The following is an 18,490-nucleotide window of genomic DNA, read 5'->3' on the forward strand; positions in this document are numbered from 1 at the left end:
AGGCAACTACTTTTTTTTTTAAATTGAATTCGAAATGAAATGACGATTGTTAATGTTCCGGAGATAAATTGATTTATGATTTACATTTGATTTGCTCAGATATAACAAGATAGCAAAAATAATGAAAATTACAGTATTTGTAATAATATATTTGAAAACGTTTAAAATTTCTCGAATATTTCATTACGGTACGGGAAGTTCCAGCAATTTGCCTTAAGGCACGATGCCATCTAGTTTAACCACTAGTTTAAAATTGAATTATCAGATTTTGCTTCGTAATTAAAAAATTACTGAAATAATAAAAAACACTTTCACAATATAGCAAAATCTTGAAATATTAAATGTGCCAATTCAATTCAAATAGAATCAGTTTCAAATTAGCTTGACACTTGCAAATACTTAAGGGACATTTATATGTGGCATGCTTTGCAGTGGGTAAACTATTTATATATTTTTTGTTACTGCTTCTTTCACTTATGCACCACATTTACAACCAGTTAGTTATTATATTTTCATAATAAACATTTTGTACCAGAAAGATTTTTTGCGTTTTATATTTCTATATATACTAACTGGCCCGAAACGTTTTGCCGGGCCAGCTAGTATATATAGAAAATATTGTATTATTTAGAAAAGTTTTAGTGCCAAAATGTTCAGAAACCTCTGAAACGTAAATATACGTAAAAGTGTTCAAATTCGATTTTCGCACGATTACCACAAGTTACTCTAAGGGGAGTTAAAAACCAATGTCAAATTACTATTACAACATCCCTTAAAATTTTTATTAAAATTCCAAAACTGAAGGAAATCTCACAACATATATTCAACATATCACAATTCAACAACTACACATCAATACAAATCATAAAATCATTTAAACATTTATCACAATTCGACAGAATCATTAATGATATTCCGATGGAGATCGTAGAGACTTCTGTAGACGTGTTTTGGGTCTAAAAATTTATATTTTTTGGCAAGTAGTTCTGGATCTCTTTCGTGAATTAGGATGGCATTCCAGCCTGCATCTCGGGCTCCTTTGTAGTCTAAAAGACCTGTATCACCTATATGGAGAACCTAAAAAAATAATAAACTAGAAATATTGCAAATACAAATCAGGTCTCATATGAATTCTCTTATTATTACCTCTGATGGTTGTAAATTTGGTATAATATTTTGGCCCTCCTCCAAGGCTTTATTGAATATTTCTTCGTCTGGTTTTTGGGCTTTGGCTTCATACGAACACATTGCGAATGAAAAATGGTCCTTGATTTTCATGTTTTTCAACAATCCTGGTAGTCGAGGATCGAAATTCGATACTACGCCCATTGTTATTTTGTTGTCTGATAAATACTGAAAAATTATAAAATTATGTATTAATAAATTAGTTAATAATATGAGTTAATAACAAATTGAGTACGAGCAAAATTCAAGTATTGTTGAAATATATGTTAAGAATAGTGCAACAATTTTCAAAAATTTCAGACAGTTTTTTGCAACATTTTCAAGCAATTTTTAACATTTTCAGACAATTCACAAAATTGTTGAACCATTGAGTACGTTTTCGGAAATTTTAAACTTTTTAATATAATTTAGAACATTTTTAGACAATTTGCTACATTTTCTGACAATTTTCATCATTTGCAGACAATCTGCAACATTTTTAGGCAATTGAGAACATTTTCAAAAGATTTAAGACATTTTTAGACTTTTTGCAATAATTTCAGCCGATTTGAAAGACTTTCAGACAGTTTAAAACATTTTCAAACAATTTGGAACGTTTAGAGATAATTTAACACGTTCTTAGATGTTTACAACATTTTCGGACAACTTGCAAGATTTTCAGACAATTTGCAATATTTTCAGACAATTTGCAACATTTTCAGGCAATGTGCAACATTTTCAGATAATTTAGAACATTTTCAGACAATTAATAAGATTTCTGGACAATTTAAAACATTTTCAGGGATTTAAAACATTTTCAGAAGATTTAGAAAATTTTTAGACTTTTAGTAACATTTCCAAATGTTTTAAAACATTTTCAGACAAATTAAATCACTTTCAGACAACTTCAGATATTTTCAAACAATTCAAAATATTATCAGACAAGTTACAATATTTTGAGACAAGTTACAACATTCTCAGATAAGTTTCAATAATTTTAGATAATTTAAAACGTTCTCAGACAATTTGCAACATTTTCAGACGTTTTACAATATTTTTTAACATTTTCAGGCAAACTAAATCATTTTCAGAAAGTTTAAAACGTTTCATTTAATTTAAAACATTTTCGAAAATGTTTTCAACACATTTTCAGACAATTTGCAACGTTTTCATATAATTGAAAATATTTTTAGATAATTAAAAACATTTTCAGATAGTTAAAAACATTTTATAATATTTTCAGGCAATTTAAAACGTTTTTGTCAATTTCAGACAATTTGCAGCATTTTCAAACAAATAAAGCATTTTCTGTCGATTTAGAGTAATTTTAGACTGTCTACAATTTCGTAAAAACCAATGAAATTTTCAGAAAATTCACAACATTCTCAGACAAGTTACAACATTCTGAGACAAGTTACAACATTTTCAAAAAAATTAAAAGATTTCAGACATTTCAGACGATTCACATCATCTTTATACAAATGAAAATATTTTTAAATAATTTAAAACATTTTTCAGATAATTTACAGCATTCTCTGACAAGTTACAACATTTTCAGACAATTATTTGAATTTGAAATATTTTCAGACGATTTGCAACGCTTTCAGGCAATTTAAAACATTTTTAAATAATATGCAACACTTTCAAATAATATGCAACATTTTCAAATAATTTACGACATCCTTATATTAGACAAATAAAAACAATTTCAGACAATTTAAAATATTTTCAGAGAATAAAAAAATATTTTTCAGACAATTTGAATTTGATATGTTTTCAGACAATTTGCAACATTTTCAGGCGATATAAAACATTTTCAAACGATAAAAAACATTTTCAGATAATTTGCAACATTTTGAAACCATTTACAACATCCTTCGATAAACGAAAACATTTCAAACAATTGACAACATTTTTAGACAATTTACAATATTCTTGGACAAATGAGAATATTTTCAGACGATTTAAAACATTTTCAGACAATTTTAATATTTTAACACGATTTCAGATAATTTTAATATTTTTAGACATTTTCAGACAATTTTATATGTTTAGTTAGTTTATCCATAATGTTTGCAGAACATTTTCAGGTAACCTACAAAATTTTTAGACAAGTTTCATCGTTTTCGGTATCAAACGATTCAGAACGACCATTAAATCATCTAATTAGATTTTATGGTAAAAACATAAACTACTCCTTCGGGAAGTTAATTAATAATTCTATTATACTTACTTGTAATATTTCTCCGCTCCCATAGCACTGTTGCCAGCAAGCAGACGTCTGATAGGCGTCTATCAGATGATCGGCGATATGTTCCAATTTTTTTTCATTTACAGTCATTCCTGGTGCATTTGGATCCAGAGACAGACTGTCCAGGAAGGTCTCTCGAATTAAGGCTCTCCACCAGTTTCGCCAGCCCATGCCTGGTTCGTTCAGGCCGAAATTTGGATGTTGCTGGTTCATTCGCCACCAATTTGACTAAAAATGGAAAAAAAAAATTAAAGAAATAGTAAAACATTATGGAAGATTGCAGAATATTTGCAAATATCTAAATTGATTCGATAATTACAACCACGTGTAATTAGATTGTGCATTCTGGTACCATTCGTTACATTATGCTACTATCCTCCACAGGAGATAAAAGATTTTTTAGAGAGTGAGTAAAGTCTAAAGGTGCTAAGGCAATATATCAATTACCAATTTGTATACCTTGAAATTTTCATAGAGCTGATTGTTATCCCTCAAAACTCCGAACATTGCTCCAATTTCTCCATACTGCTCCCCTTGACTGCGCCGAAATTTCAAAAGGGTATTGGTGACGTCGAAGGTGACCAATTTGATTTTTTTGAACAGGCTCATTATGGAAATCTAGAAAAAAAAATTAAATATGGATGAAGAAGAAAAATAATAACAACCTTAACAATATATAGGAAAATTAAAAAAAAAAACAAAATTCACAAAGTTAATGATTTACATTTAATTACATATTTTTGATTTTCTTCGCTAAATGCCCTTAACTGTACATTTGTAAATATAGTAGTGAATAAAAAAAAATATCTGATAAAAAAGATAAAAAAATCTCAGAGTGTTAGCAAAGCAACAATACCTTACACTTATAAAAAATAAATTTTAATGCATTTTACAATAATGAATATATAAATATATTTAAAAGCAATAAACATAACAATTGATTTTAAACCACATCATATTTAAATAGTTAACTTCCCCTAGGGCAATCGCAAAAGATCGAAAATGAAAATTTTTATATATCTTTACGTTTGAATGGTTTCTGAACATTTTGACATACCTTAGAAAAAATGGATGTGTGTATGTGTGTGCGGATACAAATTTTCGTCGACGATTTGCAGGACACCGATCAACCGATTTAAATAATTAAAAAAAAAACTCGATTCGTATTTATTTTCGTAGTTTTTGGCAAAGGCAGATCTAGTCGTTCCGAAGATACGGGGCAAAAAGTGCCAAAAATGGTAACTCAGTTTTTAAGAGAACGGAGCGTCTGATTTTAATAATTCAAAAAACATTTATTTTACTTATATTGACAAGATGAAGAACTGATTAAATTTTTGGAAAGGCAGGTCTAGCGGTTATGGACTCTCAATAAAAAAAAGTTAAAAATATGTCATGGCGGTCAATAATGTTTATTAGACATATGTACATCAAATTATCAGTTATTTTATAGAGATTTTAATAATGTGTACACATTTGGTGTAATTTTTGTTTGGGTTCCGTACCAAGATTTTTAATTACGGTACGGAAAGTTCCAGCAATTTGCCTTAAGGCACGTTGCCATATACCGACTAGTTTCATAATATGTTTAATAATAGATGGTAAACTTAATAGATGCTCTTTTACTGACTTTTATTTGACTTTTGTCACAATTTATTTTGTCAAATATTATATAACACAAGTAAATATTTAAAAATAGTTTTATCACTAGTATATGCTAAATAGAACAAAAGTAAACTTTGTAAATATTTATCGATCAATTTCTCCACAAATTAAAAATGCAAAAATAGAAGATTTCTGGATAATCTTGACAATACAGTACAATAAACAAATACATATTTGATAATACTAATAAAAGTGTTTTCGATAATTTTAAATATCTATCTACCATATTGTTCTACCAATCATTTTTGGCGCAATAATCTAATAAGATTTCCGATTCATTTTAAATTAAAAACATTTAATCATTTATTATTAGCAACCAATGAAGAATTAGAATAAGTTTTAAAACGTATTTGTTAAAAACAAAATAAAATTGTATATATTCAACTTCATTAATTTGTCTATGCAACCGCTAAACTTATTTTTAACTTACCGTTTCATATCTTTACGTTTCAGTGGTTTCCAGCAAATTGCAACCAAAAGATGAAAAAAGGGCTCTACTGATAAGCAAATTAAATTGCAAACTAAAGAATGATAAGGTGACTCTACTGACTAGCAAACTTTAATTTTGATCTAGAATGTAAAAAAGGACTCTACTGACTAGCTAACTTTAACTTTAATCTAGAATATAAAAAGGAGACTCTACTGATGAGCAAATTAAATTACAAACTAGTGGGATGTATGGCATCGTGCCTTAAGGCAAATTGCTGGAACTTCCCGTACCGTAAAGAAATGTTCGAGGAATACTGAATGTTTTCAAATAGATCATTATTAATATTGTAACAATGTCTAATATTTATAAGAATTATATAAATTGAAGTGAAAAGTTAAAATTATTTGTTTAAAGTATGTTAGAACTTTAGTCAGAATTAAAAATAAAATCTGAATTATTTTCGATATACAAAAAAAACTAAAAAAAAAAATACAATTTTTCTCCAAAATCAATTATTTTGTTAAAATGAGCAGAAAGTTCTTTGAATCATTTAAATCGGACGCTTAATTCTCTCAAAAACTGCCATTTCTTATATATTTAGCTCCGTATCTTCGAAATGGCTGGGCCTGCCTTTGCCAAAAACTAATAAACACTTCTTCCGATCATTACTAATTGAATGTTTTATCGGATTCATTTAATCATTCAAATCGGATACTCCGTTCTCTCAAAAAGTCGATTTCTATATTCTGCACTCTCTGCTCCGTATCTCCGAAACGGCTGGACCTGCCTTCGCCAACTAATCAGCTCTTTTCCCTATCAATAGGAATCGAATGTTTTTTGAATCATTCAAATCGGTTGATCCGTGCGCCCGAAAACGTGACTGGAAATTTGTATCCATACATACATAATTACATACACACACACACATCCATTTTTTCTGAAGTATCCAAATTCTAAAACGTTCAGAAACCTTCAAAACGTCGAGAAATGTAAAAATTTTCAATTTCGATTTTCGGCCCATTACAATAATTTACCCTACGGGAAGTTAATTATTCATTTTTATATATAAAATTCAATATTTATATAATATTTATTTAGGAAAATTTTAAATTTTACTAAAATACTTAAATTTACTGTAATTTTTTAATCTCGATGAAATTATTAAATTACAATGTATATATATATATATATATATATATATATATATATATATATATATTGAATGGTAGAGTCTTGGATTTGTGTATATTTTGTAGAGTTTCGAACAAGAATCCAAAAATAATACAAAATAAAAAACAAGAAAAGTTTTTAAAAAAACAATTTCTTTATTTAATTATTTGTTTATTGTCGACGTTTCGGAACTAGGTACGTTCCATCTTCAGGACATCTGTCAAGAAACATGATCTTGATGAGATTTTTGCAAACAATATGTTTAGGAAAAGAAAATAGATTTTTCTTAAATAATGAATTAAATTGTAAAAAATATAATAATGTACAGAAATATGATAATATGTTCAAAATAAAAATGATAAAAATAAATGAGTGGATTATCAAAACAGGATATTAAACATAATAGAAAATTTTTTTGAAAGTTATGGAAATTTTTTAAGAAAAGGTTAATGACAAAGTTGAATTAATTACCTGTATGTTTGAATATTTGTTAGCACTTTTAAAAGTTTAAAAGTTAAGTTAAATAAGTTTTTCATTGCATAAATAAATATTTAACAACAATTTTACGAATTGTAAGTTTAATAGATTCACAATTCACTATATACATATTTAATTATTAATTGTTATGGAAATTTTAATTAAATGTAAATATTAAATTAATGGTGTGATCTCTTATACCAGAATTAGCGTCTCACTAAGATATATATGTATGAATTACATAAAAAACTAAAAAAAATACATACTTAGAAATAATATTATTATTTATACTATAAGTAAAACTAAACCACACATCTGCTACTAGAAAAAATCTTCACTATCATTAGAGAGAAATTCTAATAATAAAATGCATCGAATAGAAATAGGCCAACCATTGGGTTGCCTTCTAATATAGTCAAGAAAAAAATCATCACAACCTATATGACTTTTAAGTTCTAATAAATAAATAAACTAGCTGTAAGTGGAATTCTGTCTTAAGGCAATTAAGGCATCGTGCCTTAGGGCAATTTGCTGGAACTTTCCAATACGAATCGAATGTTTTTTTGAATTATTCAAATCGCTTCACCTGTGTTCCCGAAATCGTCGACGAAAATTTGTATCCGAACACACACACACACACACGCACACACACACATACATTCATTTTTTCTAATGTATGCCAAAATGTTCAGAAACCTTTGAAACGTAAAGATATATAAAAATTTTAATAATTGAAATTATTTACATATAAATAAAATTAAATTCAATATGTACCGGTTAAAAATCCTCACTACTAGAGAAGTATGTACTAAGAATATACAAATAAAATTCATCAAACAGGGACAGAATTATTAAAATTATTGTCTTTAAAAACATGATATAATTTTTTATCACAAAATAAATATTTTTTTAAATAATTAAATTCTAACATCTACCGTGACTTTTCTCAGCAATCAACAGTCCAAGATTCAAGATTCCGCCGGCTGATCTTGACAGGACAGGACAAGACAGACGTCAACAGTCAACACTAACACACATACATCACTATAATAACATTTACACTTATCAATAATAAATAATCGACATTTAAAATAAGTTATCGACAAGTCTAGTTATCATCGACAGCGGCGGTCATAACACCAAATAAAATGAAATAATATAAAATCGAAACGAACACCATGACCGACGATGACGGAATAAAATGTAAAATATGAAATGTTAACGACAATGCTCAAGCCGATGTAGAGGATGATGGTGACGTCGATGACTATGACGATGGTTGGTAAAGAAGTGGGGAAAAGTCTTTACAGTTTACAGTTATAATGTTACGGTCAAGGGATTTCGAATTTTTGGAAGAATTGAATTATTGACTAGTGGTGCATGGCATCGTGTCTTAAGGCGAATTGCTAGAACTTTTCGTACCAAAAATTAAATTAACTGGTGGCGCGCATGGCATCGTGCCTTAAGGCGAATTGCTGGTACTTTCCGTACCGTAATTAAACATTCGGGGGATGAAAATAATCAATAATTGTTTTGAATAATTTCAAATAGATTATTTATCATAAATATAAAAAATTATAAGTGCTTTTCAAATTGGGCGATGAGCGTATTTCATAAAAAAAACTTATGTGTACGTTTACAAGAGTCCATTTTTTTTTAAGTAGATTTTTTTGATAATTTAGATTTTTTTCAAAATTTTGAAATTTTTTATAATTTTGAAATTTTTTTGAAGTTTACAATTTTTAACTTCCCGTAGGGTAAGTTATTGTAATGGGCCGAAAATCGGAATTGAAAATTTTAACATTTCTCGACGTTTTGAAGGTTTCTGAACGTTTTGGCATACCTCAGAAAAAATGGATGTGTGTGTGTGTATGTGTGTGTGTGTGTTTTTTGTGTGTGTGTGTGTGTATGTATGTGTGGATACAAATTTCCAGTCACGTTTTAGGGCGCACGGATCAACCGATTTGAATGGTTCAAAAAACATTCGATTCCTATTGATTGGGAAAAGAGCTGATTAGTTTTTGACAAAGGCAGGTCCAGCCGTTACGGAGATATGGAGCAAAGAGTGCAAAAAATAGAAAGCGAGTTTTTGAGAGAACGGATCAACCGATTTGAATGGTTTAAAAAACATTCGATTCCTATTGATAGGGAGATGTGCTGATTAGTTTTTGGCAAAGGTAGGCCCAGCCATTTCGAAGATACGAAGCTAAATATGTAAAAAATGGCAGTTTTTGAGAGAACTAAGCGTTTTTTTTTTTTTTAATTTTTTGTATACCGAAAATAATTCAGATTTTATTTTTAATTCTGACTATAGTTCTAATACACTTTAAACAAATAATTTCTACTCTGCAATTCAGTTTATATAATTCTTATAAACATTAGATAATTTTACAATATTTATAATAATCTATTTGAAAACATTCAGTATTCCTCGAACATTTCGTTACGGTACGGGAAGTTCCAGCAATTTGCCTTAAGGCACGATGCCACCCACCCCACTAGTTTGGATTCTAATAAAAACACTTTTTTAAATATTTTGAGAATTTGGACATTTTTAAGAATATTCGATTTTTTATTAATTTTCGAAAAATTCTCAAATTTCTAAGTAAAAAATCATTTTTTTTTAATTTTTCGAAATTTAGTTTTTTTTGAAAAGCATGAAAAATTTCGAAAATTTGAATTTTTTGAAACTTTGAACTTTTTTTGAAAATTTTTATTTTTTTTTAAGTTTCAAAATCACTAAATTTTCTGTAAATGCATTTTTGCACACCATCTACTCAAGCAAAATGTTGTTTGAATTATTAAAATCGGACGCTCCGTTCTTTTAAAAACTGAGTTACCGTTTTTGGCACTTTTTGCCCCGTATCTTCGGAACGGCTAGATCTGCCTTCGCCAAAAACTAACCAGCACGTCTCCTTATCAATACGAATCGAATGATTTTTGAATTATTCAAATCGGTTGATCGGTGTTCGACGAAAATTTGTATGCGTACTTGTATGCCAAAATGTTCGGAAGCCTTTGAAACGTAAAGATATATAAAAATTTTCATTTTTGATTTTTTTGCGATTACTATAACTTGCCCTACGGGTATTTGTTCTATGAGTTACTTTGATGTAATTTTTTAACCTGATGTTATTAGAATGCAACTCAGCGGAAGACTGCACAATCTTTTTGATTTCTGACATTACTGAAATAAAAATACAGAAATCGTTAAAACGATAAGAAAATACAGATGTCGTTAAAACAATTTTCCTGAGACTAAATCCAAAAACGCATCTTAATTTTATGAGTAACGATATTGTTCACGCCAAAATCAAAGCACACCATATATTGATATAAAAACAAAAGATATCTAATAATATTAATAATATTAAACTTTAAATGATTGTAAATACAAATACAATTTGTACTTAAATTAAAATAAAGGAAAATTAATATTACAAATTAAGTCTTTTACAACAAATCTATGGTCCTTCAAAAAATCAAACAAACTAAACAAAAAACAGTTAATGTATTACAAACAGATATGTTTCAAAGTACACCAATTAGCTTAAAAAGGCGTATTAAGCAGCCAACTGTATGAAGCATAATCGTCTTAACGGGGTCCAGTAATAAATGAGAAATATAGTAAAACTCCATTAAAACGATTTGCCAAGTAAGCGTATTATTCGAAATAAATATAAGATGTTTCAAAGGGCACACACTGGCGTAAAGTGGCGTATTAAGCAAGACTCTGTATAAAGCATAATCGTCTTAAAGAGGTTATCTTCTATATATATAAAAAGAGCGAAGAAAAATAAAGACAGTGAGAGATGGAAAGAGAAAGAAGAAGGACCATTTTCAAATAAATATAATAAATCACAATTCGGATCAAAATTTGCAATGATTAGACAATTTTTTATATTTTAATAATTTTCTCGCAAATTAACTGTGATGTCAAAAATATATTTTATATCAAGCTCAAATACTTGTCAAGAACCAGTTTATTAACATATTTATATCTTTGTACTATTTTTTCATATATTATAAAAAATATTCTGCAAGGCCGACGTGTAAATTTTTATATTCACTAAAAAAGTACAGTTTATATTTAATGTGTAATAATTTTTTTGTGTAAAATAAATATGTTTATCGTAAGTCATTTAATTTCCTTGAGTGCTCTATTAAAGTAATTTAAGATGTCGTAGAAGATAAACATAATTTGATACTTTTTTTCATAGTGATCATTTTATTGTTTGTAGAAGATTCTTTACATCATTAATTTAATTAGAATGATTCAATTTTTAATGAATAAGTATCTTATTACTTCTTATACTTATACTTCCTGAAGATAAAGTTTATGCTTTCGCCAGAAAGTCGAATTTGCTAATTGATTGTTTTAACACGAAAAGTGTAAAAAATATAAGTGATAGTAATTTAAAATGTATGCAATTAAAAAATAATATACAAAGTAAAGTATTTATCGATACTTTTTTTATTAGCTTTATTTATTTCTGAAAAAATAAATAAAATTAGAGTATTTTTTAACTTCCCGAAGGAGAAATTTATGTTTAGGTTTGTTTTCAAATGCCAGATAAAAATGAGAAATCTAGTGTTTTGCATTTATTGTTTCCAAGTAATATAATAATATATAATGATTTCAAATGTATTATTTTTAATATACAACTTTATAATACATATCAAATGTTCTAGTCTAATTATTAAAAAATAAATTGCATTAACTGAAACTGAAAATTCGAAAGTTTCTTATAAAAAATTATGATTTAAATTTTATAGGAATCTTAAGAAATTCATTAATTATAACCAAATCAAAATATTAATAAAATATCTATAAAATCTATAATTTAGTATGAATAATAAGATAATAAATATGGATAACAAATATCCTATTAAATCCTATTAAAATTTCTATAAAAAATTATAATAAGATATTAAATAGATAGTGCGGGGAATAACGGTCCAATTCGACTACTAGTAATTATACTATTAAATTAAAAAATTATCTAACTATGCTTAGTATAAAAAGCTGACACTATAAAAATATGTTTCTTTTATACAATTTATCCCTAGATATTTTTTGGCTATTCCCATAATGCAATAAGCTGTAACAAATACAAATTATTTAATTAAAAGTCAAAATTAGATAATTTTATAAGTCGTTGTGATGCTGATGCAACTAATATTTAGAATTGCTTATTTTTAATGAATTTCATTTCTGAACGTTATGAAATTTTTACTTAATTTACAAAATGCAACTTTTATTTGGATCTCTATTCAAATAAATGAAGTTTTAATTACTACTCGACATCAAGATGCGAGCAAAGCGAATTCTCTTCTCTGAATTTTATATTTGCAAGACCTGAGTCTTTACTACTGTGCCATAAATATTCCAGAAAATGGTAAAGGTTTTTCTTTTATGGACGAAGGAAATATTTGGACGTGCAACTATTTGTTTCTTTTTTCTGTTTGATATAAATTATTTTGCATTCAAAACGATACGTGTCCAGGTGACGCAATCGACAATGACTTATAATTTATATATATATACTAGCTGACCCGACAGACGTTGTTCTGTACTCATGTCTACAATTTTTCAATTTTTTATACTAATATTTACTGCTTAGTTAAAAATAATAATTACTGTTTTTTGAATTACTATTTACACCAATATATGAGTGATGTTGAATGTAGAACTATTTCAAATAAAATGATTGTTCTCAATTCCCACAGTTAACACTTTAATTATTCATTTAACAAATATTAAAAAACGTTCAATAAAATTGTATATTAAAAATTATACAATGCGATTTATAGAACAAATTTATTTCCAATAGCTCAATTTATTTTATTGCATTTAAGGGTTATATAGTATTTTTAGTCATACCTGTAGATGTGAATGTATAAATGAATGATTTTTTGTTTATTCACGACTAAAACATCGATTTTCCAAATTTATCACACTAAAAATGATCGTCTGCCTTTGTGATTTATGTCACAGCATAAGATACACGTGTTGAAAATTGAAATCTTTTAAAAAGTACAACAAATTCAGAAAGAATTAATATATAGCATTCGCGGCAAAGGTGCAATATCACCTTTTATTTTTTTACCCAAAATATATGCTTCAATAATGTTGCCTATAATTTTTATAATTTCGTACCATATTTTAACTGGCTTTTAGTAATTTTAATATATAAATTACATTTTTTAATCCAATAAATCAATATACATTATTGCTTAAGTTTATATTTGAAGTGAATTAATTTGTCAAATCCTGTTCACATGTGCTCTATTCAACTTACAATCAACAAAATTATTGCTCTGTGAATTTTTTTACTGTGCTCCAATTTACTTGATATTTTGGAAATAGGCTAATCTTTATCTTAATTTCAATGTTTTTAACAATTTGCACTCCGTCACCATCCACAGCATTAATTGGATTATTACTCTTTTAATTCTGATTTTATCAGAACTTGTAATACACTATTTTAAAGGTGATTAAATGAGCTACAACTTTCTCTATCATTAATTTTACCGTAATTTCTCTTATTGTAAAACGGCAAAGGGTTAAAGGGCTCGAAAGACCTCTGGTTGGACAGCTCCTTAATTAATCATACATCTATCAATATTTGTGTAACAAAAAAATAATAAACATTAATAATTAGTCAGAAAAATACCTCGAATTTTCTTATATATATACTTTTATACGTATTCTTTCAGAGGTATTATGATGAGAAATTGGTTGTTTTTTTTTAAATGTGTTTTTGTTTTCATGAAATTATGAGTTTTTTGAGAATCATTTGTACTAAAGTTGTGGTATTTTCTAGAATCCATCAAGATCTCTTAAACCAAGTTAATTCTAGAATACGATTATTTTTAATTTTGGTGGATATGGCACTCAAAGTATTTGATTTAAATGAAAAGAAAAAAAAAAAACATTGCATGCGTCCTTTATCTGCATGATAGCTCACTCATTTTACACGCAGAAGTACTCATTTTAAAGCTTATTTTGAGCACTATAAAAACCCATTTTCATATCTAGCCTAATAATGTTCCTAAAACACTATAAAATAACGATTTATTAAGATTTTAATTGATATAATTCTGTTCATTACATGATTTTCGTTAAAATGTATATTTTTGAAGGTGTTAGCAAAAAATGATGAAAAACGCAAAAAAGAAACAAATATTCAGTAGCCAGTAACTTGAAAAGTATTTCCTTTTTTGAAAAACATTATTAAATATTTTTCTCGTATAATTAGTTCTTTTATCAATACCCAACGTTATTTTGGAAAAAAGTAAAAATACACCACTGAAAAGAAATGTCATCCACCCGAGAAGTGGTAAAGGAGTCTAAATTGTTTTCACTTCTGAAGAGTAAGATGAACCTAGTTCCAAAATTCCAAACGAATTGGAAAATAGTAAAAATTTCAGACCCCAAGCGCTCCATTGAGTAAATATTCCGTACCCAATGACAAACATATGAATTTTTGACACAATGAAATTTCTAAATATTTTTTTTTGTATTGTGACTTAGTATAGTAAGGCAAAACGACTGAAATTGAATATGTTTGAGCGCAATCACTTATGGCTCGCTCCTTTGCGCGAATTCGTACGGCGAATCTGTTCGCAAAGTGCGCAAACAAAATTATTGCAAGCAAAAGCAAACCACGCGCACGTCAGACGCATGCGCAGACTGCATCACTTGTCAAATGCATGTTATATTATTTGCATCTTATATTAATTTAATTTTGGCACATCTCAGCTGCTTTTCGGCATTAATAATGTAGACATTACATTTTCCTTATTCATAATTATGAATTCATTATATTCTAATATTGCCTTAGCCTATAAGTGAATAGAAATGTTTGGCAAATGACAGTCCTCAATTGTTTTTAATGTCAAACTAAGCTTCAAATATTTTCAAGGGCAGACAATGATAAGCGGTTTTTTGTAATTTTTTCTATTTATTTCTACAATTTAACTATATTTCTATGAATCAAAACATTCTAAAAAATTTCCCGAACAAACTTCAGGAAGATTCATGAAAATCCGAATTATAGTTTAGGAGGAAATATGAAACTTACATTGTTACAGAAGAATTTTATATATAAGATATATATATATATATATATGTGTATATATATATATATATTTACATTATTGATTGCATTAGAAGTTAATGAATTATTAATTAGTTCGAATGCTAATTGGGATTGCAATACGTGTATTTATAATGTGACCTCGCGCGGTGACAGGCGATCACTGATTGTAAAAATTATTATGAAAAAAATTATATATATATATATATATATATATATACTAGCTGACCCGGCAAACGTTGTTTTGCTAAGTAAGGTATATTCTAAACAATTTCTAGAGAATCAAAAATTTTATTACTTTAAGTGTATAAGGATGTGTTGTTTGAATGCTATATACATACAATGAGGTATTATAAAAACAATAAACCCCATTAGTTTGTCTATGTTTTGTCAATTCAATCAAACTGGAAGTTTTATACACTTTCTATAGAAAATATGGTATAATCCAATCCAAGTATTTTTTTGATATTTCGACTTATTGATTACGTTTTAAGCTTTTCAGATTCTTTTGGATTCTGGTTTTTGTGTATAATTGTAAATACTACTACTGAGCTTATACAAATTTTTCGAAATTCTGCGAGGAGAGATAGAAAATGAATTAAGTATTTGTGCTTTGACCTGCTTTTTGAAAAGTTTCAAGTAACATACCTTGAATTAAATTAAATTTAATAAAAAGTATATACGTAGAGCAGGGCAAGGCTTAAAGGTCCAATTTGAGTTTGAGCAAATATAAATTTTATTATGAAAATGAAACCAACTTCATCACAACAAATGACACATTTCAAACGAACAATTAGCTGACTACGTTCAGTAAAACTACAGACTTCGTCATTTTAAAAATGTGCTTTTTTTGCTGTCTTTCAACAATTTGTTATCTAGACTTTTTCACCTTATAGGCGGGGTAACTTGGAACGGCCAGATGGCAAACAGGTTTAATGTCTTATTTTAATTTCAAAGGTATTTTACAAAATAATTACATTTTTAACTAATGTTAAAAAAGTACCAACAGAAGAAAATACTTTTACTATGGATTTTCAAAGATGACCGTTTATCTCCCAATATCAAAGTCATAAGAATCAAGGTTATAGCTGGTTATACATCTTTCTCCCTTCACTTTCAAATATTGTTGTTAAACAATGCTTCAGCTTTACTGGATTTTGACACTTTGGTCGTGAAACTTTTAACCCCGTACCTTCATATATTACTAACCATTCTTTGATAAATTCTGGGAAATTATAACTGGGAATAAGTTATTCGACAAAATGTACATGTAAATGTAAGTAATGCTCTTTTTACCTTATATATACACATATATATATAGTATCATAGATTGAATAAACTACATGGATAGTTTATAAATAATTAATTCTGAATTAGAATGAAAAACGGGCTCTAAACTACCTCTCTGCCACCAATTACTGAGCCACAGCAACGCGTGGCCGGGTTAGCTAGTATTTTTTTTATATATATATAAATATACTATCAATTAAACTGAAAATCGGGATAAAAAGTATCCTAAGTCCTTCTCCTGGCTCTAAACTACCTCCCTGCCAATTTTCATCTAAATCGGTTCAGCCGTTCGTGAGTTATAAGTGTTAGCACATAAAGCGATCCTCTTTTATATATATAGATATATATATATATATATATATATATATATATATTAATAGATAAGTTAATTAAATCATAATGCCAATTAAAAACTAAGTAATTACCACATATTATTAGAACTAGATGTTTCAGTCTAGGTCTGTTATTCGTTGTAAAAAAACTAAAAAATAACTAGTGGTGTATGGCATCGTACCTTAAGACAAATTGCCGGAACTTCCCGTACCGTAATGAAATATTCGAGAAATTTTCAACGTTTTCAAATATATCATTACAAATACTGTAACTTTCATTATTTTTGCTATCTTGTCATATCTGAACAAATCAAATGTAAATCAAAAATAAATTAATTTATTTCCAGAACATTAACAATCGTCATTTCATTTCGAATTTAATTTCAAAAAGATAGTTGCTTACTAATTAGACAAAATTGAAAAAGTGCTCCTGTATAGTCACAACCTAAACGCATTTGCAAATAATTCTGTGCGACATTTCCACTTATACTGTGCTTGGCTCGGCGGCATTTTCACATTTTTCAATAGTTTTTTTCACAAAATTGGAAAAGTGCTCCAGAACATAAACAGTCTAAACGCACTTGGGTGCAACATTTGTACCAGAGTGGCGCTTAGACTGCGCTTAGCCTGGGTAATTTTTTGAATTTTTAATCCAAAATTACAGAAATATTTTATGGAAAATAACAAAAATATGTAATAATTTTTTATCCTCAAAAGCAATTGTTTTGTCAATACAAGCTAAAGTTTTTTAGATCATTCAAATCGGACGCTTAGTTCACTCAAAAACTGCCATTTTTCGCACATTTAGCTCTGTATCTTTGAAATGGCGGGACCTGTCTTTGCCAAAAACTAACAGCCACTTCTCCCAATCATTACAAATTGAATGTTTTTTAGATCATTCAAATCCAATACTTCGTTCTCTCAAAAACTCGATTTGTATTTTCTGCACTCTTTGCTCCGTATCTCCGTAACGGCTGGACCTGCCTTTGCCAAAGACTAATCAGCACATCTCCCTATCAATATTAAATTATTAAAATAAATAAATTAGACTGTCACTATACGGAAGCACTTTTCAATTCTGTATAAATAAGGCAACTATTTTTTTTGTTGAAATTGAATTCGAAATGAAATGACGATAGTTAATATTCTGGAGATAAATTGATTTATTTATGATATACATTTGATTTGCTCAGATATAACAATAAGATATCAAAAATAATGAAAGTTACAGTATTTGTAATAATATATTTGAAAACGTTTAAAATTTCTCGAATATTTCATTACGGTACGGGAAGTTCCAGCAATTTGCTTTAAGGCACTATGCCATACACCTCACTGGTTTTAAATTAATTTTGTATAATTCTTCATAAGAAGTTATATACAGCCCTAAATTTTCGCCTTTCTCCCACAATTCCCTATTTAGTAAAATTCTTACCAAAAACCAAATAATTTACTTACTAAAGAAAATATTTAAAAATATCAATAAATTTAGAAAAATATGTTTCTGTTTAAATTTTTTATCAAATACTGATAACAGAAAATCTCAACCGTTACCGCACAAGTTTTTTTATCAGCATAACGTTTGGTTTGGTTTTGTTATTAAATAACAGTA

At 27.9% G+C, this 18,490-nt stretch overlaps 1 protein-coding gene across 1 annotated transcript; it reads right to left on the reverse strand.

Moving 5' to 3' along the window:
- Positions 1 to 885: 885 nt before the first annotated feature.
- LOC113378624 (rhythmically expressed gene 2 protein-like) lies at positions 886 to 8,379 on the reverse strand. Its single transcript, XM_026619173.1, has 5 exons — positions 8,090 to 8,379; positions 3,875 to 4,033; positions 3,398 to 3,643; positions 1,147 to 1,353; positions 886 to 1,077 (listed from the first exon to the last, which is right to left on the reverse strand). Exons 2-5 carry the CDS (start codon positions 4,022 to 4,024, stop codon positions 886 to 888), a joined length of 795 nt encoding a protein of 264 aa, XP_026474958.1. The 5' UTR covers positions 4,025 to 4,033; positions 8,090 to 8,379.
- Positions 8,380 to 18,490: the final 10,111 nt, after the last annotated feature.

The sequence above is a fragment of the Ctenocephalides felis genome, unplaced genomic scaffold, assembly GCF_003426905.1.
Source record: "Ctenocephalides felis isolate EL2017-DRISC unplaced genomic scaffold, ASM342690v1 CF-g0.4_SCAFFOLD_01886, whole genome shotgun sequence".
Lineage (NCBI taxonomy): Eukaryota > Metazoa > Arthropoda > Insecta > Siphonaptera > Pulicidae > Ctenocephalides > Ctenocephalides felis.